Below are 25,341 nucleotides of genomic sequence, written 5' to 3'. Positions count from 1 at the left end.
CTCTTCTGGTAAAAGGCGCACATGCAGAATATATACGTGTTGTTATGGTACCACACACACGCGCAATAATTAATTCTTATACGACAATTGCACAAGTATGAACGCTGAATCTTGAGCAACATAGGTGGGCGCTGCGAATGGGGTCAACCGTTTCAAATACCCAATGCTGTTAAGAGTGGACAAACAGACAAATGTAACATACAGACAGACCAAAACATTTGCGTCGAAGGTCCCCAAGAAAGACTATCGTCTTTAAAAAAAGTCCTATTTAAAAAACGCGCCAAAAAACACGTTGGTGGCGGCGACGCGCCCATCGGTAGCGAAAACTAACAGCGGCGGCGCGCCGGCTCTTTGGCTCACACCTCTACTAGTCCCGCCAAAAATATCGTAAAAGTTGCCACGGCGTAGAGTTTCCTAAAAACGCGGTGCCTAAAAATAACTCTATGGCTCATATGGCAGTTAGTCACGTGACATAAGAGAGCCAATGGAAGGCGACCGCCGGGAGAAAAATTTTTTGAACAATTATCCCGGTTGCCGGGAGAATAGACATTGTGTACGCTTATAATTCACGCTTTGAAGAGCTGCTACTGGATGGAGAATCAACCCTTATCACCATCGCGGGATTTTGCCCTCCGTACGGCTGAAGAAGCCTTTGCGAACGAAATGATGTACCGCGTCACAACCTCCAACGGAAGAAAAAACGAGCTGTGTAGTGCATCGCGATGGTGAAAAGAAGGAATTCAGGAGTCTTCGAGAACCACTGTTCTCTGCTGGAAGCAGTTTCGTGATAGTAACTACCATCGGTGTTTATCGTTCATGCGTGTGATGGGAAGTCCGATAAAGTCTGCTCAATTAAGGGCTGCCGTGGCGCCATCGATCTTCGTTAATGAACAGAATGCATCGGAGGCACCGAAAGCACATTTGTTGAAGAGGCCAAAAGATCAGGTAAGATTTTGAATGTTGAAGCTTTGTGAGTGACCTGTGTTCTTAAAAAAAAATGAGTGAATCTCAATAAAAAAAAAAGGTCTAGGTAGAAACATGATCTCCCTATTGCTATTCACCGCGTGCTTACACGAAGTTTTCAGGGCCCTAGATTGGCAAAAGTTATGGGTATGAGGTAATCGAGAGTATACATTCGTAACCTGCGATTCTGTGATGACAATTCATCAACGAGTAACTCGGGGGACGAAATGCAGCTCTTGATTACTTTATTGGACTAGGAACGCAGAAGAGTTGGTCTGAACACTAGGGAGCGTAAAAGTATTATGCAACAATCACGGCAGAGAACAGCACTTTGCAAAGTGACGAGTGGCGAGATTCTGGAAGTTGTAAAGGAATACTAGGTTAATAAGGATGTGTTGGAGCACGTTCGAAGAGCAGTCTAAAATCGTGAATGGTGCTTTATCCTATTCCTGAACAGGGAAGGTAGAAAACAGCTGCATCGTCCTTGTACCTACGGAGCAGAAAGCTTGATGCTTACAAAGCGGGCTCACCTTAAATTGTGGATGCACTGAGCAGTGAAAAACAAAACAAAAAAGACAGTAATTTTAACAGACAGGAAAAGTGTAGAGTGGGACTGGAATCAAAGGGGCGTGTACAGTGGGACTGGAAACGAAAAAGAAATGGGCATGGCACGTAGTGCGTACGCAGGATAACCTCTGGTCATTAATGGTATTTGCATGGATTCTAAAAGAAAGCAAGCATTTCAGTGGCAGACAGAAAGAGGGGCAACAGAAATTAAGAAGTGTGAGAGTTTATGGGGATAACTATAACTATCATGTCATACCAACTAGCCTAAACTGCCACACTTCTAAGTATAATGGGGCAGCAGCAAGCACAGGACAGTGTTGAATGGCAGAACATGACAAAAGGCTTTGCCATGCAGTGGGCATAGTGAGGCTGATGATGATCACAAAGTGGCAAGTATAAGAAGTATTCGACCAATTCGATACTGCCTACCGTGAATTTCAAGTGTAGCTATTCAGGTGTTTTCATATTGCAATGACCTAAAGTTGGGGGGGGGGGGGGGGGTATGGGGGAGGGGCGACTTCCTTGCTAACCAGAGAACTAGAGAAGGCACTGCGTGGCCGATTCTAAAACAGCTGTTTCATACAAACCTTTGTTCATGCAGCACTTAATTTCTACTTATGGCATCAATAGGTACCATTGCCGTATGCCTTAAAGGCGGTGTCATCGGTGACTGCACGATAGTTTTGCGTTATATACACCAAGTGTGCCTAAGACGTATGCACGTTTTTGCCTCTCAAGCATCGCAGTTTAACTGACTTTCTCGTGCCTGTGTGCGAATGGCATGCATTACACTCCCACTAGAAAAACGAGCAGGCTCGAGGCATTGAAGACACTGTCACAGAGGCTTGCTGCACTCTGCTTAAATTCTATGTGTACTCGTATGCTGTATTGGCTATGCTGGCCGCTGCTCATTGCACGAATGGGCGGCTAAGGGCTGTGCGTCGAAATTGTTGGGAGGCTGTTTCATTGTGTGAAACTCCTTCATCAGCCAAGCTGTATTACACATCACAGGAATTGGACAGCACACATATACTGGAAGGAAAGTTCAGAGAGTAACTTTACATGTGAAATGTTTCTTGGTGAACCAAAAGCACTTCAATTTTTTCTCTCTATTCGCCTCTGTCCGGGTGCTATTGTGGTCACTTTTTGTACAGTGTATTTATCAAAATTGGCATAAGACATGAAGTCTGACGAACACAATTCACCGGTCAAGGCATGGCTAACGTGAAAAATCAGGGTACCTTAGTGATAGGACGACACATAGAAAAACATTATGGGCGATTTCTAGACATCATAGAATATCAGTCCTTTTCTGCATGAAAATGTTTCTTAGCTTTGTATGTTTTGCTGTGTTCTCTTTCCTATGACCATTCTTTATTTTCATTCAGTAGCTGGTAAAATATCTCTGCTACTGTCCAAGTGTTCTTGAAAAACATTTAACTATAAGTTCAACCTTCCCAAATTTAGGTAGAGCTCGATAACTGTTGTGGGTTGAAAGGCTTAAAAGATTGCCCTCTTTTACGTGTTTGTAGGGTGAATGTCTTCTTCAATGACCTTGCAACTGAAATATGTCACATATTTGTGAAAAAATTAAAACAATAGGCACTTACCTAGAGCATTAGCTTTCCTCAATCTCTGCAAGATGTTTTCCAATGCTTGCTGGCAATCACGGATGTCAAACTCTGTCACAGTGAGGTCACATTGCTGATGCATCTTTTGTGTCAAGATGCTGTGAAGCACCTCATTTGTTATCGTCTGAAATATCGGGGCAATGACTGAAGCTTGCAGGAAGCACTAGAGACTTGTGCTTACTGTAAACAAAGGTTGCTTCCCTGGTGTAAGTAGAAGTGGTTGTTGACATGGCCAAAAATGAGCTCTGTGCAGAAAGTACTTTTCCGCCTGCTTAGGCCATGCACAAGTTCTTTCATCCTAGAGGTGGGCAACGATATGTGTTCAACAAATGGGTATTGTTGTTTTGTCCTCCTCAGATCAACATACGCTCTCATTTTCCTTCGCAATGGTGATTAGTGGTGTAGCCTAGTTGCTGCTCAACTTTCTCCTGCAATGCAAATAAATATTTCCTCTCGGAGCAAAACACGAGATTGGGGCCGAGTTTTTCAGAATATGTACTTGAAATTTTTGTACTGTTCTAGCTTTTGTTGAGAACATGTCCAGGTACTTGTGTATTAGAGCCACAGCTTGTGCTCCGGCCGCAATATGGCAGAGTTCAAGCCATCCGAGTTTTAGGCATTCCATCAAATTTTTTCCATTCAGAACTGGTTACTTCCTGCCATTGTCCTTTACAACAATGCCACATAACATCATGCTCTAGTCTTTGTACTTAAGCACCACACCACTCTGTCCTTTTACGTATATGGGCAAAGTTGCATTTGGCCTGTTTCACATTTTACATGTGAAAACCTAGACTGGTACTCTCCACTTCAGAACTTTTACGCTGTTCGTAACAGGATTGTGTTGCATTAACCAATTTCGAGTCCTCATTCAGAGATTCAGGCGCACAAATGCTTGGTCTTGCTCTAGTTTTTGGGACATGCTTGTTCAAAAAACTTACTTCTAAACATTACCAAGAAATGGAATTTTTCTAAACCAAGACATTTCTTATGAGTGTCCCATGCTGCATACTTCACATTTTTGCTCCTGCTGACTCCTCTTTCGTTTGGATTAGTTGGTGTCTGGTCTTGACGCAGTGAGCCCTTGACTGTGTGCACTGATGCCTCTTGTTCTCTTTTCCACATTTACTTAGTGTCTGTCATCACTATTGGCCTGCCCAGGGCAATTTCGTGAGTGGCAGCAAACCAGTTTGTCGCTGCTGTATCATTACACAATAAGTAATGCTCCAAATGCTTCAAGTACTTCTAAACACCTTTGAAATACACAGCCTTAGAATAGAGCTCTGTCTTCATTCCAAGCGGTGCCATTTCGAGAGAACTAGATATGTAGTGAGGCATTTCCTTGCCTGTAGTGTTACAAGTTTGACATCCCGTTGCCGTTCTTCGTATTTGAGTACTTCTGCAGAGAGTTCGATAGGCAGCAGTTGGTGATCTGCTTCCAGGTGTACATGTGGCACTGTCCAGTGGACGAAGGTGCAGCCTGCTTGTTTCCTTTTATGCCCAGCCGCTAGGCATTCGCCTCAGTGGGTATGTAGGGACGTGGTTGCGAGCTGTGAAATATCACCCGGCCCCACAGGATTACAATAAGCAATGCCTTTATTTAGTGTTTATGTGAAGTACCTAACGATTGAAATGCAGCATGAATTTTTTTGGGATGACAATTATATGTAAAATTGCTCAAAATTGCCACATCTTGTCGAAACAAATCTGGTCTCTAGAAATAATATTGGCTTTGATGTATTTATTTATTTATTTATTTAGCAATACTGCTAGCCCCAACATGGGGCCATAGCAGAGTGGGTGTGCATAGTACAACCAAATCAACAGTACAATACTGCAGTCAACACAGAACAAAGCACTTCAAACAACATAAAAAATGTTTCACGAAGGAAAAAAAAAAACTAGTCAGATATAAATTTTTCAAATGCCTCGATACTGTCTGTTTCAATAATTTTGCTGTCAAGCTCATTCCATTCTTTGGCAGTGCGCAGAAAAAAGAAATACTTGAAAGTATTATTATTGGGCTGGAAAGGAACGACAGTGTGTTTGTGACGTTGTCTGGTAGAGTAACCGGAAGAGAACTTTAAGTATTCACCTGTGGTACTATTTATTCGACCATTAACTATCTTAAAGAAGAACAACAAACGGGAAATTCTATTTCTTTCTGAAGTCCCTTTGAATCCCGCTTTGGCAACTAATCCAGAGACTGACGTTGGGCCGTATTTCTTGAAAATAAATCGGACAGCCTTGTTTTCTGTTTGACATTACACTGATATGGGCAAACGAAGACAGTCGAAACATAAGTATTTGTGCTCCGTAGCACTAAAGATGCCTGTTTCAATCTATGAGTGCTGTACTATGGCCTCCGATTGCGGGGGCGCGGCTGGTTTTTTTCGGGCTGTCCCAATCGTATGAAGAGCCCATGTTTCGAGAGGTGGGCGTGGTCCTCTCTTGTCTCCGCACGGCATCGCTCTTACTTTCGGTCGAAAGGGCTGTCGCGCTGTTGGCAAAGCTTATATGTGGCGAGAAAAGAATGGTTTTGTGCTTTTATATAACTTTGTATTCATTTGGAAATGTCGAGCCAATGTGTAAGAGAGGTGAAGTCAGTGCTTGGGCGTATATATTCTCAAATTGACTTGTTTTGCTGTACACTTGCGTTGCCCATATTATAGCGATTATAACTGTGATACCTCTGCAAGAGATCCGGGTGGGCTGGAAACTTACTGTACTTCGAAGTTTGCAGGCTGTATTGTAGGACGGTACTGGCAAAGAAAAAAAAATGACAGCGCGATCAACAAGTGAAGTCGGAATTAGTCCACGCTCTATTCTCATGGGTTACACTCCAGTAAAAGGCTTGCTTTTTTTTTTCCTTTCATGGAACCAGCGCTGCTTTTCATTATAACGCCACTTGAAGAATCTTTCTGTCGAGCCGCAGAAGCAGGATGCAGGGAGGAGGGTGCAGGCGGTCTAAATGCGGCTAGACTATGTCTAGATTGAACGTCACTGGTTCCGCGACGACCACGGGCTGGTTACAGGCACGCTCTAGTCTTTTATTGTCACCCATTTGCCCTGTGAATTTTACAGTGTTCAATGGATACGTTGGACAATCTAAGAACGAACATCAAAATGCTTTGCTTGTTTTCTCCTTCAGTGAATACTTGGTTTTCATTAGAAAGATGCCGTTATGCTACATGTTTGACCCTTGGATTTGGATGCAGTTGAGAGTTCTGATATTGCTATTGTGCGATCAAAACATAATCAAAGTTCAGATGATGAAAAAAAGACGATCACAACTCAAGCACCTTTACTGTTAAAACGTGGGGAGCGAATGTAGGTGGGCTAATCGAAGCCTTCTACAATATTCCAGCAAAATTACTTTTCATATGCCTTACTTCAATGATATGAACAGGGCACTCGGTTGCCTAGAGCGTAACTGCGCTTTGGTTGACCATTTCATAAATATTCGTGTGAGATATAACAGTAAAATTATGAGGCAGGATTGGAGAGCAATAAAATCAACGACGACAATTAGCCCAGTTTTCCTTACAGAAGTTTCCGGAAAGGAGGGATGCTAGAATGTCTCTATATTTCTCAAACGGAGGTGTTCAGCAGCGAGCTAAAACGGACCGTAAAAAAAAAATTAAATATTGCCACAGGCGAATGTATACCTCCTTACAATTACCTATCAGGAAAATGCTGAAGTTGCCATGCTTTTCTTCGTAAATGGGACCAAAATAAATGCAGTAACAAAAAAATACCTTCCTTCAGTTCAGCCAGATTATTCTGGCAATGATTCTTGCTTGTACGTGGAGGAAAAAAAAAACGTGCTCTCGCTGAAATCCCATCCGCTTTGTGGTCTGCTGTGGTGCCCGCCGAAAAATACATTCCTTCAGTTCAGTCAGAAGACTCTAGTGGTGATTCTTGCTGGTACGCGAAAAAAAAAAAAAGAACATGTGCACGCTGGAATCTCATGCGCTCTGCTGTCAGCCGTGGTGTTGCCGTTGCCAAAACTCGCACCCTCTCATGGTAGCCGGACGGGGGAGGTGATACTCGTTCACTTTGCTGGGGAGCGTGGTGATTGGGACGGCCGGAGAAGGACACGCCGCACGCCCGCTATCTCGGAGGCCATGGCTGTACATATACTGTCATAATGAAGAGTGATACCTTGGTGGAGCTGCAAAAGGAGCTGATGCAAAGTAAAAAAAGAAGAGGCGCATAACAAAATGGCTGGCCCATGAACGATGGTTGTCTCTGTGTCAATAATCATTAATAAATGCGAAGCATTTCTTTTCACACTGCAAGCACTTTTGGGATCTATCTGCGTGTCTGTTTGTCTAGCCGCCCACGTTAGGGTGCTGTCATGGTCACGTTCTTCGTTAAATGGTGGGTATGTCCCTCAGGTGAGAGACATTTTATATCTGCCCAGGAATGGTGAGAACACACATCGGCAATTTCAACGCTTAACCGTTAAGAAAAAGTTCACATAGGCAGTGTTGTCCGGATGAATGCAAAGGATAAATGTGTCTCAGCAGGAATCGAACCCTATCATTATGCGTGGCAATCGCTTATTCTACCTTAGGGTCATGCTAAGTCTTGGAAATACTTTACAAATAGACGCTGATGTTCGTGAAACATGTCAATTCTGGTTGCAATACTGGCTATCAAATTTCATGAACATCACTTATGTGCTCCCATGATACAGTCATCATGTTTGCTTAACATCAATTGTAGTTAGGCACCATGCGCTGAGGTTAATTTGTGTCGCAGTGTTGAGGGCTACCACCTTCGTGAGCCCCAGCACAAACACCAGCACTTCAGATCAGCTTACGCTTCTGGTGTTACTAATATCTATGTGTCTGTTTGCTGCCTGATGCAACTGCCAACAACTGCTAATATAAAATGTATGCGGCTGTTTAACATATCTGTGTGAATGGATTTGTACGTATATGGAGCGTCTCTTCACTACGTCTTACTCAGTAAAAAATTAAAACACATTCACCTTGCATTCACATGCTTCGCATAACATAGATTCGCAATGTACATGGGATCTGCCAAATTTCTTCAGTAGTCTATGACAGAGACCAATGCTTGAGGCTGTAGCCACATGTCCTGGTGGGTTGTCAGTTCGTGCGTATCTACCGCAGGAAGGCTATTCACGTTTTCTTGGGCTTTCCAAGCTAACTTGGTAGCAGCAAGACATCCAGGAAGCACAGATGTCTACTTCATCTGTCTATTTTAGAGCAAACAGCCTGCTCACAGTGCCTAAGTGCCTGCTAGTCATCTATCATTGCAGAAAAAATTGCCACTGTGCCCTATGTGGATATCCAAATGCTTTGGCTATCAACCTTCTTCGTGCAGGGGGCGTCTCTTTGGATATAGCCTGGGGACCAGAACTGCCTTTGTAAATACCGAGGCTTCACCTACCGAAGCCTCTTGGCAACAACGAGGCAACCAGGAAGACGCACTTAGTTTGTCTTCACATTTTAGGGCGAAGCTCCCTAAAGAAACTGTCTTCCACACAAAAAAATTTTTTTGATCGTGGTGAAAATGAGAAGATCGTTTATGACATTGGTGGCAACAAGCATCCTGACGTCCTGTAAAAAAAAGGGGGAATTATAATATTCAGTTGATGCTAAATGTGGACAAAAAATGACCGCTAGAAGCACCAAACAGCGATGTTGCCAGTCTCTTGGTAGGACAAGAAATCCTCACAGGGCAACTTATCTTGCTTGAAAACAAATGTTTATAACCTGATATTGTATTTTACGCACTTGAGGCAACTTTAGGATGCGCAAGAGTTCAAGTTTTGCTTTTTTTTTTTGTCACGCGTTTACAGGTGGCACTGCCGGCGATCGCTTGCCTGCGAAATCTCGCGTCCCGATCATACACCTAATATTGCAGCTCCCCGTTCAACCGAGGCTTGCGCACAGCATTTGACAGGAGACCTCGTACATACAACCGCAGCAGTCACATGCCGATGAACAAAGAGCGCAAGGCCACCTGTTCTTTTATTTTTCTTCCTTTTTGAATACAATATGTTGATGGCCAAATGGCCTATTTCACAACCTTTACAAACTAAGTTAACTGATGTTTTGTGGATTGCCATTAGATGACCTCACTTGACATCATCACATCAATGATGTCTGATCAACAATGCTACATTATAAACAACACATAGGAAAATTTCACATTCATACTCAAGAAGTAAAGAAATATTGATAAAAAGCCAAAAATAATTCTTGGTACGTACTTATCTCCTAACAACAAAACGAAATAAAAAGAACACAAAAGACATAGTAATGCACAACCGAACCAAACTACACGACCTCTCATCAAGAGGCTAATAACAAATCGCGTAGTCCTTTGTCCGTCTTGGAGGGTGGCGCTTGCGTACTGGACAACCAGTTCCAGCGTACTAACTCGTCTGGTAACTGCTACTGTTAGCTGATGAGGGCCTCGTGCTATTTCCCCCCGCTTCGTTGCATAGTCTGCAGTGGTAGCTGGGAGGTATTAAGGCATTGGAACACCCGCCTCGTTTAGAGCATTATTGTGCGATGTATTTGGGACATTTTCAGTGCCATCAGACTGTTCTTCTGCAAGCGAGGAGCCTAAAGAGGGAGTTCGGCATATGCATAGTCATTGTGTGGAAGGCATTCATCATTCCGTGATTGCATTGGTATTCTCGATGATTCTGAAACATGCCAAGCCTTAACATCACGCGCTGCCAGTATTAGCTTTCATGGCAGCATTTTACAACGAGGAGACGATAAAAATAGCCCAAAGACTGGGCGTCATTGCCTTTGCGGTGTCCAATGGCTGCTTAAAGAATTTCCGCCCGAGGCACGGCATCGCTTACAAGACGGTAGGCAGAGAAGCCTCTTGCTATTGAAACACCTTGCGTAAGCAATAGCGTGTCTAATCGTTCGGCTATCACCTCGTTACGGCACGGCCGTTCACATAACACTGACACAAGGCAGCAAGATCTCGGCAGGAGCATCACATCATCGGCTACACGTAAATGTTGTAGTTGTTCTTCAGTGGTGGGGTCGACGTATGGATGGGCGGAAAAGGTGACGATACGTTCTGGAATGTTGACGACAGCACCGTACTCTCGCAAAAATTCCATACCCCGAATCAGCTTTTTACAACAGTCCGGTAAAATGACAAAAGTGGCGACGAAGCTCGAATCACCGATTATGAGCCGAGTGGTGCATTTACCAGTTGGCGCCATTAGCTGTCCACCAGCACTCCTTATGCTCGGCCCACTCCATGACATCTTGACCTTCGTAAAGGAGCACTGACATCAAATTTACTCATGCCAAGATTTTTGCTTCAGCGAGTAGCTATAGACCCCGTAGCTGCGATTCACGACCCAAAACGCAACTGAGGGATGAATTACTATCACTTTTATTAGTTTATATTACTGGGATCTAGCACTATTAAATAACAGCCGGCAATCCCGCCGTTTTTAGCGCTGGGAGCACCAGCAGTGGCCCTACCTCGCGGTCACCTCCAGGTCACGCCACAGCTGATCACTTGTCCACAGAAAAGAGTGACGTCAGGCTCAGCTGCTCCACAAATGTTTCGTCTGCTGTGCGGACCCATTCAGTCATGCTTTGTCACCTGCATTGCTGTGGTCGCCGTACAACGTGTTGACTCCGGTTCAATAAGATAGTCTGGAGCTTGGAATCCCCGCGATTCGCGACATCGCGAATTATTTTTGCTTCAATCGACCTTTTGCAGAACAGTGATTTCGAAACGGACGCCCTTCCAAGCAGCACTGCAGAGGTGCCCGAAGATGCACGTTTCATCCATGTTCGCTCGTGTGTCTCAGTTACCTATGTTGGTGTGTTTTGGCGTGAAAAGCATTCAGGTATACCCTGAATGCAATGGATCAATGCATTATAGCTATCGCGAATGAGCATCAGCGGAGAAATAGAATACGTTTCCTGCTTGTCAGTTTCTTTTTCGTGCCTCCAGATGGCCCCACCTATCCAGCTTCTTGTGGTTTACATGGTATTACGACTTTTACATGGATGCAAATTCTACAGATGAACTAAACTTCAACAATACTTACGTGTTACACTTTAGGGATGATATCTGACTACACGCTCTTCCAAGTTTGATAGCTTGCAGTTGTGTTGATGTGTAACACATACGTGATATGAAAAGACAACACGATAGCGCTTTTTTTCGTGCTTCAAGCGAGACACACTGCGCCTCCAGATGGCCCCACCTATCCAGCTTCTTGTGGTTAACATGGTATTACGACTTTTACATGGACGCAAATTCTACAGATGAAGTAAACTTCAACAACACTTACGTGTTACTCTTTAGGGATGATATCTGACTACACGCTCTTCCAAGTTTGATAGCTTGCAGTTGTGTTGATGTGTAACACATACGTGATATGAAAAGACAACACGATAGCGCTTTTTTCCGTGCTTCAAGCGAGACACACTGCAACTCACCTGCAACTCGCAACGATTCCCCGACATGCTGACGGACAAGCACACGTTTAATCATGCTCTTTTCTTTCGATATTCTTTTAAAGGTGGTTTTTACCTTGATAATTTCACGTAATCATTCAAACCGGTGCGATGAAGATCAGACGCAACGAGCCACGGCTGGGCTAATGTGCACCTGCGTGCCCTAGCCCGGCCGTGGACGAGCGAGTGCGTTTCTGTGCTTCGGCGCCAGTAGGTGCCACGATAAAAACACTCAGATCGATACACGTCATCAATACTAGGGCATCGTCACTCAGGATGATATTTGTGGAATGTATCACACCGAACACGTAGCACTAGTGTCGATGTCACAGGGAAGTCTATTTTCCATTTTTTCTCCTTAGCATTTCTATGCTGTTTGACATCAAATTAAAATAACTCGACGCGACGGATGCCGTTCAAATTTAGCCAAGAAGACTTATGCATACCAAGCTATCAAATGATGGGCACATCTCGATCTTGAAATTTGATGTCAGTTCTCCTTTAAGGCGGTCGTCAAGCTCTTGTCGTATAATAGAAAAGTCAGCACCAGTGTCAACCACTGCTATTACGTAGTGTCCTTCTATAATAACGTTGAGGTCGGCACGTACAAATTCATCGGCATTAGTACTCGAACCCCAGGTGGTCGAAATTTCCGGAGCTTTCCACTACGGCGTCTTTCGTAATCATATGGTGGTTTTGGGACGTTAAACCCCACAAATCAATCAATCATCAATCAATCGGCATTAGTACTCGTGGTTGTCGTCTTTGTCATCACCGCCAACATGTCGTCTTTGTGTAGAGGCAAGGGGGTCTTTTTGGCGTCTCGGTAATTGGCAACCTTACCCCCGGAGGTCGCGGCAGTTAGTTTCCCCGGCACGGGCTTGGGGAGCGGTTTCCGACGACGTCAGCGTAACTTTGGCGATTCGGGAAAGTGTGACCTCAAGCAGGCGAGGGAGACCGCCAGCGACGACTTAGTGAAGACACTTGGTTGGTCGGCAGGTGATCAGCACCATGGTCACGAAAGTCTTCAAAATAAAATGAAGTGGGACGAGAAAAGTTTCCAAACCGGGCTTCTCTATGATGGCAGTTGCACGAGATGTGGCCTGGTTCGCCGCAGTGGAAACAAAGCAGTCGACGGTCGGCAGTGCGCCACAAGTCGGTCCGGCATACTGGTGGTCGCCGCACAGGTTCTCGCTGCCACCAAGACAAGGTAACGGCGCCGTGGCTGAAAGGGTGCCTCTTCTGGGGCTGGCAGAGAACGGTGGACGGCATCAGCATAGGTCAATGGACGTGGTTCAGGTGGTGGCACCGGTGATGGAAAGGCTTGCTGTAGTTCGGGGCGCACGTTTTTCGAAACAGAAGCAACTGAAGGCTCGGTAGACGAAAGGCCGGGGGCCCGCAGCTCTTCCCGCAGGATTTGCCTAATCATTTGTCGTTGAGAGCTTTCGGAAATGGCAGCGTTTTGAGCGGCGCCACCAACAGGCGTTTGGTCGGGCAGGCGGTTAAAGTGGCGGCATCGTTGTCCGAGCGCCGGCTCGATGACAGTCGCCTCTTTAATAAATTCATCCATTGCTGTTGGCGGCTTTCGTACAAGGCCGGCGTAAACCGGTTCCTTAACTCCCCGCATCAGGTGACGAACTTTCCTAACCTCGGGCATGTCAGGGTCAGCGCGGCGACATAGACAGGCCATATCCTCAGCGAACATGGCGACTCTTTCGTTCGGCTTTTGCACGTGGGCTTCAATCATCTCTTGCACATTGAAGCCATCGGTCTCCACTCAGGAACGTCTCGAGAAGCTTTTGACGGAATTTTCTCAGGTTTGTGAAGTAGGCTCCCTGCTCTCGTATCATGTGCGAGCGCTATTTTCCATGGCGAAGTAGGCACAGCCAAGTTTCTTTTGCGTGCTGCAGCGATTCACCACAGCGGTCCGCTCGAACTGGTCGAGCCAGTCCTCGACATCTTCCTACGGTTCTCTTCGAAACACTTCGGGAACACGAGGAGGCTCAAAAGTTACTTGGGAAGGAAAAGTCGTCTGGGCCGGAGGAAAATTTCAGACGTTGAAGGGGCTGCCATGTTGGTAAGAAGAGATGCAGTCAAGAGTTCTGGACTTGGGCCTAGTAGGGCCCGGCTGAATCCGTGTACTGGAGTCGTAACAAAATGTTGAGGCTCCGGACTGGGTTTACGGTCCCGAACAACGCTTTCCTGCATCAAGTTGGAGGCCCCAGCACCTCCACCAGTGTCGCGACGTGAAGACAGAGATGGTATTTTAAGAAGCTGAGAAAGCAGCAGCGGGTCGGTCTTTTTATTTACTGCGCGCCAGAGAGTTCCTCGTCTTTCTCGTTTTTGAGGTCTGCGATAAAAGTGTGCAGATGCCCGTATGCACTGTCGCCTTCGTCTTTCTTGCAGGACCCACGTGCTTATATAGTACCTCTATAAAGTGGAAAAATGGCAGACATTTATAGTTTGAGTCTGCATAAATTTTATGTGAGCTGGGGCTATTAAGTGAAATTAACATATCTCCTTGAATGGTCATTTGTTATGCCATACAATAAAAAAAATAACACTCTCTAGCTACTTCTTCAAGGAATACACCAGGCTGGGTAGCTGTTACATAGCTAGCCGGGCAGCCACGGCAAGCATACGCAGACAACCGCAGACTAGGGCAACGAGTGAACGTTTATTGTTTCGCGCAAGCTTCTTTTGTAGCTTCATCTACGAAGCAGGGAGAGGGGGAAAAAGGGGGGCGGGAATGGCTATCGCTTCAGCCATCGACAGAAACACGAAGGGGGGAAAGGGGGGGACGTAGAAGTAGGAGAGTTCAGTTCGCAACACTTCTCTCTTCTTAAAAATGGAACCGTTGTACTGGCTTGCGTTGTCTGGTAGAACGCCGAAGCACTGGTTCCGCGCTTGGGGTCGCCGCTTGTGTAGGACCGGCCTGTGGCATGGTTGGTACTGGATGGTCGTGGGGGCTTGCGGTAGTGAGCGCTTCTGGAGGCAGCACGGTGGAGCTTGTAGTTGAGGGCCCCGGCGATCGTTTCGGCAGCATGGACATATTAGACTCTGATAAGGATGCAGAGCCCGGCGATGGGGACTGCGATGCTTGTCGAGGGCGCACTTGGTCAACGTGGCGTCTGACTACAGAATGAGGAGTTTGGACGGTCACCATTCGGGATCCTGCAGTGGACTGCACACGCCCTGGTGTCCACTTTTCTCCGACACCGTAGTTCCGCACGTACACGTTGCTTTCTATGGGGACCACCCAGTCATCTGATGCCGGCGGCGAGTCTGCAACAGTTGAGGGAAAACACGCATCCAATCGTGAACGTAACTGGAACCCTAGCAGCAATTCTGACGGAGATTTTCCCGTCTTCTGTGGTGTTCTCCTGTAGTTGAACAGGAGCCGCACAAGGTTGTCCTCCAAATTACCCTCCCTCATCTTCCGAAGTCCATCCTTTATTGTACGCACTGCTCGTTCTGCCGCTCCATTAGACTGTGGATGAAAGGGCGCCGTTTTCAGATGCATTATGTTGTTCTTTGCCACGAACGTAGCAAAATCCTGGCTAGAAAACTGTGTCCCATTATCCGAAACAATGGTTCGCGGGACGCCGAATCGACTGAACATGGCGCGCAGACAGGTGATTGTGCTTGTTGTGGTGGCATGCTTTACTGGCACGGCTTCTATCCACTTGGTATGGGCATCTACTGCAACTAGAATCATCTTGCCTGCTATGGGTCCGGCAAAATCGACATGTAGCCGCGACCATTTTTCATTGGTTTTCGGCCAGTTTACTGGTGGTGCCGCTGCCGGCATTGGCATGTTTTGGGCACAGTTCGTGCAGCCGGCTGAAAGCGCTTCAATATCGCGGTCTAGTCGGGGCCACCAAAATTTTGACCTTGCCACTGCTTTCATTCCTGACGAGCCTTGGTGGGTCTCGTGCAACAGTTTCAAAAGACGGTCCCGCGCTTTTTCCGGTATCACTACGCGATGCCCCCAATACACTAGACCATGGGCTACGGACAGTTCTAGTTTGCGGTCGAAAAACGGCCGCATCGTTTCCTCCAGCTGTTTTGCACTTTTGGGCCAGCCATGTAATATACAATTCTTTACCGCCGTTACTGCGGGGTCTGTGGCCGATAGCTGCTGTAGCTCCCGTGTTGTGATAACGCCATCGTCAAAATTATCCAGAGCGAGGACATATTCCGGTGGCTCACCCACGTCATCAGCCTCCGTAGACCGCAGTGGCAGCCTGCTCAGGGCGTCCGCGTTGAGCAACTGTTTTCCCGGCGTGTATTGCAGCTTGTAGCGGTAGCCACCCAAGTACAGTGCCCAGCGCTGGATACGTGCTGCAGCCAGGGGTGGCGTCGGGCGGTCGGATTGCAACAAGCTCAAGAGGGGCTGGTGGTCCGTCACGAGAGTGAATTGGCGACCTAAAAGGTAATCACGAAATTTAGTGACGCCAAACACTAAAGCCAGGGCCTCTCTTTCCAGCTGAGAGTAATTTTTCTCGGCGGCCGTCAGTGTACGGGACCGGAACCCAATGGGTTTTGGCATGCCGTTACTCGTGTGAAAAAGCGCCGCGCCCACACCGTAAGGGGAAGCATCACATTCGAGCTTCAACTCTTTCAACGGGTCAAATTGAACAAGAACCTGAGCTTGCATTAGGCTGTCTTTTGCTTTCTCAAGGGCAGCTTCTTGTTGCCGCCCCCACTGCCATACTGTGCCCTTCTCCAAAAGTTTGTTGAGCGGAGAAAGTAGAGTGGACATATTTGGAAGAAATTTGGCATAAAACGTCAGCATTCCTAAAAAGGAACGCAGCTCCGCCACGTTCTGTGGGCGAGGTGCCTGAGCGATCGCTTCCAAATTTTTCTCTGTGGGATGAAGACCCTCTCTGTCTATCCGATGGCCGAGATATGTGACAGAAGGCTGTCTAAAGCTGCACTTATCAGACCTTAGCTTAACTCCGTGTTCACGGAACCGTTGCAACACACTCTTCAGGCGTTCACTCCCATCGCCACGAGCCTCCGAAACCAGTACATCATCAAGGTAAGCCTGAACCCCTGGCAAACCTGACAGTATTGCATCCATTTTTCTTTGAAAAATAGCCGGAGCCGAGGATATTCCGAAGGGAAGCCTATTATACGAAAACAAGCCTCTGTGCGTGTTAATGACGCAGAGCTTCCTTGCGGCTTCATCCAAAGGAACTTGATTATAGGCATCTCGCAAATCAAGAATGCTAAAATACTCCCCGCCGTTTAGAGATGCAAGCATGTCTTCAATCACTGGGAGAGGGTACTGCTCAACTGTACAGGCTGGATTTAGGGTGGCTTTGAAGTCACCACAAATTCTAACAGTTCCGTCTTTCTTAAGTACCGGCACGATGGGAGTGGCCCAATCGGAATGTTGGACTGGTGAAAGTACACCGATGGCTACCAGCCTGTCCAGTTCTTGCGTCACCCTGTCCCTTAGAGCGTAAGGTATGAATGAGCGTAAGGTATAAGGTATGAGCGTAAGGTTCCATGAATGATAGCTGTCGTGTCGAGTCCTCGGCTGTTTCTACCGTACACTGTTTCTGTGCTCAAAACAAGAAAGTTATTTGGCCCCACCCTTTTTCCCTGAGTCACCGCTAGCACAGTTCCATAGATCTGTCAATGCGAGCTATACCTATGAGCAACAAGCCAACGTCCTCGTTCCCTGAAAATGCCTATCTCATCGTCTTTTTGTGACAGGCTTTGATCTTTGAAAGTGTTATGCCTTTGAGGGAAAATCTCTCTGCAACATTTATTGGCACTCGGCGCAGTGCCCTCCATGGGATGGTGTTTATTGAACAGTCCAAGAACAAACTTTTGCCCCATTTACCTTCTTAATCTCTTGAGTCCAAAAGGTGCACGATTTTCTACATGTCCCACCCTTATAATTTCACAAAATTTTCTTTAATATTCTCTGTAGGCACCCTTTTACAGACTGTATCATCCTTCAACAAATATTCCCATCAACAAATAACGCTCAGCTAAAATTTTCAGGTTATTTGCACGAGTGTAGAGAAGTCCTAAATTAATATGTCTCGAAAGTCTCGACTGCGTACGACTATCTGTCTTCAGCGTGTTTTCCTTATTGTAAAATTAAACTCTGCGTAGTAAAAGGACAGAAAGTCTTCCGAAATGTGTTAGCCTCAAGCCCCTTCACATATGAGTACTGCTCTAACTGGCACATGTTTAACGTTAATATATGCTTTCACGATAGTTTCTACTAGCAGCAACAGGCATAATACTGTCGATCTTGTTGACTTAAAGCAGCTTCTATCGGGACACACTGTCTTTTGGAATGGCATTGTAGCCGTTAAGAAAGCATCAAGTGATAATTGCACCCAGGCATCACAATTACTGCGCACTTGTTTAACACGTTGGTGTTATCTTAGGTACCAAAATCCTTCAGATAGCTCAACGAGAGTGCCTTGAAGGCCACCATGACAACGGTGTTGATGCGTGTCACTCGAATTGAGGGGTTCATAATGCTGATATTGCAGCATACATTCAGGCCAGTTGCTGTCTTCTCAAGTTTCACCTTGACGAAGGGAGAGCTGACTTCAAGGGTGACTTTGACACTTCTGACATTTCATGAGCGGCGATCTTCTCTACATCTCCCTTTTTCTTGCGTGGCCTCATACGTTTTACACAAGGTTCACTTGTTTCTTTCTTAAAAAAAATGCGAACACTGCCATGAGTCTTCGCTGATGTCCTTGGGAGCACAACTTCTTTGCGACTATTTCGGACATCGATGGCTTTGTTGAACCCTCTTATGTCGATATTTTTCTTTGCAAATGGCTTTTCTACAATACCACTGGTATCAAGCTCGAAACCCGTTGTGATGAGTATGAGAGATCCACCTCATCGTAGACATCTGGTATGACTGCTCGCATACTGTGCACCTTGCTCCTCAACGGATGGTGGACCTTGTAAAGTTCATCCCATTTTCGTGTTAATGGCAATTAACGCTCTGTCATCCTACACCGAACTTATATTTAGCACTACTTTCCACAATTGATCCTACCCAATTAGAAGACCTACTGTAGCTTCACAGGTGATGCTTGGGGAAAACTCTGTATTCGCAAATGATTTATTTTCTACATGACTGTGAAGTTCATTTGTATCAAGATTCAATTACATCACCACAGATGTAAGGAATGACAACAGCTTCTATCTGCACTAAAGTGCTGTTGTGTTGACTTTGAAGCGTAACGCTCACAACCTTTGTGCGTCGAGTAAGTTGAGGTTTCCGATGACGAGAGGCACTTGTGACCAAATCCCTCTCTCGAATACGAGCGAGCTGTTGCTTCCTGTAAACGTGTTCTCGTAGGAGTGTTCCTTGTCTCCCGTTGTCCTAATTATCAGATACGTAACAGCAACACGTCAGGGTCATTATCCAAGTGCAAAAAGTCTGAAAGATAATATCAGAAGATAGCGCAGGAGTCATGTCATTCGTAGTGACATAGATAGCAGTGTCAGAAGCACATTCGGTTTCTGCACGTGTATTTTCATTTGCCCCTGAGGTAAACATTGGGCATGCCTGACTGGGTTTGGATAACTTGCATTGTACTGTGCAGCGGCGGTCTCGTGCCAGGTAGGTGCCTTCCAAGTAAAAAAAAAAAAAACATTGGCTTCAGTTTGAATATTTTTAATTGAAAAGTTTCCAATTGTAAATTAATACACAATTGCTCCTACTGGAAAGCGACCACTTGGTTATTGTAGGACAGGCCAATTGAGTACCCAGTTGGTACCAATTGGTTAGAGTGACCTATTGTACCCATCGGCAGCAGTAATTGGCAAGAAAACACAATTTAAAATACACAATAAAAGAGTTTATCACGACTGAATAATGCTGTAAGTTCTCGGTATGTTTCCATCGCGGCAGCTCCTTCATTGCCCTGATAGAAACAGTGAAGACATAAATGGTAAAATGAGTGTGCAAGCACAATAAATAGCAAAAGCTCTAAAACCAGGAAAGCGCAGACAATTTGCTGTTCTCCAAAATACTCCTAGTCTCTAAAATACTGGAAACGTAATTGCAGACAATTTCTGTGTGCTGTTGCACATGAGTAATGTAGGGCATGCACTGTAAACTGCACGCACAGGCAAAATGATTAGTTTGCAAGTTTGTCTCACAAGCCTAAAACATCAGAATGCAATTAGCTGGCTAGCAAACCTTATAGTCCTTTTTTTCAATATCGCTCAGCTTCTTCACCAAGAATCGATTCATTTGCTTCAATGCTATTGGCTTGATCTCGGTCACCAGCCCTTTTTTTTCTTATCGCTGCTTGCTGCATTCTGTCAAACAAAAGCAAAAATATACACACAATATGCTGATAACTCAATGTTTCGTAGGCAGCACCCAGTAAATAAGTACTAGACCTAATGAATTATCTTCACTCACCTCGTACTGCTGACACTTCCCAGAGCAACTGTGGTTCCTTCCTTGGACGGCCACGGAAGCGTAAACAATGCTTCCCTACAATGTGGACAATAATGAAATGATGCAAAGGTGCTTAGAGACCAGAATAAAACAAACCATAAAAGATTTCTTAGCAGGCCGTTACCTTATAGAAACCATCCAAGTAACTCAGTGTCATGGATTTATCTCTGGAGCGCTTGCATCGGATAGAATTGAGAGAGAGGCGACGGGAGAGGAGGGCTCGTGGCAAGGCAAACACACTTCATCACAGGAAACAAAACGGCAAACAGTAATCTGACACTCAGAATTCACTCCTCAAAATGAAATAAGTATGAATGCAATAATCGGCTATACTAGCAAAACTGGAATTGATGCAAATCCAAGACAGGTTCAGTCTTAAACATAAACTGTCCCTAGCCAAGATGGTGTCTCGATGACTTCTCTCATGCACTCTCGCAATAATAGAACATTCTTACTTTTCATATGCCACCTATGGAGCTACGACGAAGTGGTACCACCTCGCCATCAACGGTGTGTGCGCGCGTCTGTTTGACGATCCACTCTTCCGCATTGCCGGTGTCTCGGTGCTTGTCTACATTTTCGGCCTCGCTAGGCCCCCCTCATCAAGGACTTCCCAGCTGACGCGGCCACTTGGCTGACCAGTGTGGGCTGCTCCCGTTCTTGTGCGATGTGGGGCAGGTGCAAGTCTAGCAGGAACTGCTTGGCAGTCCGGGCAGTCCCACTTAAGACCATCTCCTAGATCAACGGCCACTTTTCAAGCTCTACTTGCTGACATCCTCAGAACAGAGCGGTCATGCTGCTCTCGTCGAGGTAGCGCTGCTCATTTCACACGTTTTTACAGCTTGGGGCCCGAACACACAGTGCCCGCTCATCTTCCGGGATTTTTCCTCCCGGCGCTCGAGTCCGTGCCACGAGCCTCTCTCTGACCAATCTCTTGCGTCTACATGGCTAATGCGTGTGCGCTCGAATGACTCTCCCCTTCTCGTGCACCGTCGCCGCAGTTCCACGTTTGGTAGACGCCTCATGCCTCTCCATTACTCAAGACACTCAGTGGCGCTCCACAATGCCGTCATGAGGTCTTTTGCAAAGAGAGAGTTTTTAGGATTGCTTTGAATACGTTGCCATGCTCACGTTGTCATCCTCAATACGTTCTGAATGTCAGCCTGTAAAAAAATGCTATCACAAATTTCAATACAATCGACCAAGCTTATGCCAGTTGATGGGTTCTACGAAAACTCATGAAGCAGAAGTTGCATACTTAGTCCGGCACCTCCAGCTTTTGAGGCAATGGTTCAGCAATACGTGGCTGTGACAACACTGGTGGCAAGGCAGGTGGCAGTGCCTGCGAGGAATTGGCTGCACCATGAGAAATATAAAACACATTAGAACACTGGTGATCTTTAGTAATTGAATATACTTCTAGAAAAATATAATCGCTACTATTTATACTGTGTTCTTTATGCTCACGAAAGATTGCTTACCTTGCCTAGAATCCTTTGTGCCTATAAGCTTTTGTTGCAGATTCCTATTAGGAGCGTTGAGGTCTTTCAGCTCTGCTTCCTGCTGCCTCACTATAGCGCTGAGGCGGGCCTCTTTTTCCTGGGCAGAAGTCAGTGGGCTGCTTCGCTGCTCATGCCCTTTTTGCGTGAGCTTACTTTTTTTTGTATGCCAGTAGGTCAAGCAGCACAGTGTTGGGATCTTCCTGCTTTTCATTTTTTGGTGTCTGTAAGAGAAGAAAATGTCATCAAATACATATCACGTCACTTACCCATTAAGAAGTGTCAAAGAGACATCACTGCTATAAGAAAACTATGCTTACCTGGATGCTTTTGTCGCTGTCTTCACTGTTGCTTCCATCAAGGATTTTTTGGAATTTGCACTCGTCTTTGCCTTATTTTTACTTTGAGGTCATCTTCAGTCCCTGAAAAATACAAAAAAAGTTATGCTGATACTATGCCAGCACCCTGCTGTGGTACCCAAAACATGGAGCATTCTTTAGCTATGAGTTCCAGATTCAAATTTTAATTTTGGCCTTTCAGCAGAAAATTAGATAAGCATTTTATTATGGTAGAATAAAATTTAATGACTGGAAATATATTCATAGCAAAACCACACAAAGTACAGCTAACGAGAGGACATGTACGCCAACAATCCATGTTTCCTAGACAGACACCAATATTTATTCTCGGTGACTACTTAGGCACAATCGTTTTTAATTTTTCACTGATAGGGTGCGATATAGCATTGTAAAATGTTAAGCGAGACATAGCATTTCAAGGTTCTTTGAAACACTATCTGCATGATTACTGAACAAGGAACATGTAGGCATGACGACAGCTGGGGGGCAGTCTGTCGTACACATGCTCTATATCGTCACTCACTCATGCACGTACACACATATACAAACACATAAATAAGTAAAATATAGCGGTAATTTCAAGCAAGCTTGCTTTTGAGAAGAATAATCCTGATGCAATAGAAATGAGCTTCCCCATGTTGGTCCGTCTATCTGACGCTGTAGAAGGCTGTCTTAAAATCGTCGTAAGGCTTGAAGCTTTTAACATCCCCAATGTTCACAACAGCACATCTTTTGTCATCTTCATAATGCACGTAAGCATGCGAAATTATGATTTGGGCGGTCTGTGCTTCATGTTGTGCCACAAGACAAAAAAACCAAGTGCAGTGATTATCGAGTACATTAGCGACTGACAGTGACTGCGTGACAACCTTGTGGACTTCGGCCGCAAATCGGCTCAGGCTAAGGCACTCACTCCGACTAAATGCGAAGCACTGTGAGCCAATAAATTATCTTTTATTTTTCGCTGGACGATAACAAAATTTAGGCTATAGCTACAGTTAAAAATAAAATAAAAAATTGTTGATAATAATAACAAGCCATTTACGACACAGGGGCAACAATGTCGGATGCAGGTGCATGCAACACGGTACAATGACAGAGAAGCTGTATAAAGCATCTCATTTTAAAGACTTGTTATCTTCAAAAAGAGTTTTAAAGCTCAGAATAAATGTGGTTAAGCATAGTGACTGGAACTTCTACAAAAGCAGGACAACAACAGGATGCACATGTCGCCAGGAATGCTGGAAGGGCTCATCCGTGTTACGAGCCTTTCAGATAAAAAAATACCGCCTGTAAAATCACTATGTGCTTTTGGAATTAACTGTGGCAGCTACAAACACTACAAATGGTAATATTTCTGTTGCGCCAGAACTAACTGGGTAGAGAAAAATTAGTTGTCAAGTGTCAAGTGGTTGCGGCGTGTCCAGGGCCAAGGTCGCTTCCGGGACCCCATTCCTTATTGTGTGTGGATGCGCCGTTGAAAGGAGTGCAAAAACCTTGAGCAGCCTGTCCATGTGTATAGCAGGGCCACGGCACTGGCAGTAGTGTACTCATATTCCATGACAGAATCGTAGTCTTCTCCCTTTTCCTTATCTGTCAGGAGAAGGCTTCCAGCTCGGCATTCAGCGGAGCTAAGTCTTCAACCTGCTTTGGAGGACGGGAAGCGTCAGGAGGCCAAACTGTGTAGACTGGAGTAGCTGGTTCACCTCAATGACAATCCTCATAGTTTGGGCTCGAGGAGAAGCCTGCTCGATTTTGGCACGCACCACGATGGTCTGGCAGCAAGAAGACGTCCCATATTGGAAGCAACAGCTTGGGGAGATGAAGGCTGTGTTCCATAAGCCTCGTCACCAAAACGATGTCAAACAATTTTCTGGACCCTTTATTGGCGCTCAGCGCAATGCCGCCCACAACATGGCATACATTCCAACAGTCCAAGAACAAAAAAGCCTCTGCTTCACTACACTCTTAATCAGGTCCGAGTTTGAGTCCTAGAGATATCCTGGAAACAATCAATTAGTCACCTTAGTTTCTTGCATATAGTCAACATTTAACCAGGATGTGATTAAGAATGGGCCCTTTTTCATCTCATCAGCCCGTGTCACGCACATTTTTCAAGTCTTAAAGTAAGAGCGTAATCAGTGTCTCAGAAACTGTCAATTAAAACCCTGAGGCAAATCATGCCGGCAGTTTCTTCAAACTCTCCATTGAACGTGGCGTATTGGGTGTCTGAAGCACAATCCCCCACAGGCACCAAAAGCACTAGAGTGGGTTGCCTAGTCACCGATGGTTGAAGGCCTCGGTGCGATCAGGGAAGAGAAGTGTGGCTGTGGTGGCGGGCTTTCATGTCGTGGCTGGGACAATGTAGGAGAAGGAGATGTATGGCAAGAAAAGGTGAAGAGTGAACAAGAAGTCGCATACCCTCAAGAGATGCTTCAACGAGCCAAGCGGCTGGCATTCTTGTGAATTCTAACAAATGTGCAGTGGTCAGTGCATGTGGCCCCCTCAGGTTCCTCATTAAGCAAATATGCAGCTCGCCAAACTATGCGATGCGAGAAGATTGGTCATCTTCAGACATCAAAGAAAGATAAGCTAAACACGTGCAACCTGTGTAGCTTGATTTTTTTACACGTGTAGGGGCTTGTGTCTCCAGTTGTGATGTGTGTTAATTAACCAACATTATCCAAGAACCTCGAAAGAAGTTATAAGGGGTGAAAAGTTTTTCAACTCAAGGCGCCACAGGAGCCGTCGGACTAGCATGCAGTAAAAAGTGCCAAAACACTTGTGCCTCTACACCCCCCTCCCCCTGATGTTTTAAAGGGTACAGCAGCAGTTAAACATCATAATCATAACCTTTCTAATGTAGAGCTCTTACTTCCCCCGCAGGAGTGCTTCCAGGTTTTTGAGTACCATTTCGACATTTGTGCTTCGACAAATGAGGACGCTTATCAGTTACTGTCGAAACACGAAAAGCATGAAGGCGACTGTAAAAATACGCAAAAATTTGTTTCATACAATGTGCTTTCCAGTTAAATGCTGAACACTTTTGGGTTATTCCTAAGTACTAAATATTTGCAACTACCTTGTTAACACAAAAATTGGGAACATTTATCTTTTTTTCCTTATTTTGCATATAAAGTGCACCAACAGCAGCTCTGAAGGTTTGAATGACTTACGAGTCACGTTGACAAGTCTACGGAGCTCACAGGCGGTAAAAGGCGTGGCGGGCATTGCATCTGCAGACTGGAAAATCGTCCCTAGATACAAGCGCGCTCATTTTATGAGCACTATAAAACATTAGCAGTGTCTGCAGTACCACTTGGCAATCCTTTCCTTATGGCATTCAAGAGCATCTTTCACTCAATA

General features: G+C 45.4%; 1 protein-coding gene across 1 annotated transcript in view; it reads left to right on the top strand.

Moving 5' to 3' along the window:
* Window positions 1-485: 485 nt before the first annotated feature.
* Window positions 486-25,341, top strand: part of LOC142802708 (uncharacterized) — a 43,663-nt gene continuing 18,807 nt past the window's right edge. The window contains exon 1 of the mRNA XM_075887703.1: window positions 486-945. Within this exon, the coding sequence (XP_075743818.1) occupies window positions 817-945 (129 nt within the window). The 5' untranslated portion in view covers window positions 486-816. The remainder of the gene's footprint in view (window positions 946-25,341) is intronic.

The sequence above is a fragment of the Rhipicephalus microplus genome, chromosome 3 (assembly GCF_043290135.1).
Source record: "Rhipicephalus microplus isolate Deutch F79 chromosome 3, USDA_Rmic, whole genome shotgun sequence".
Classification (NCBI taxonomy): domain Eukaryota; kingdom Metazoa; phylum Arthropoda; class Arachnida; order Ixodida; family Ixodidae; genus Rhipicephalus; species Rhipicephalus microplus.
This window is presented reverse-complemented; position numbering and strand designations above follow the sequence as displayed.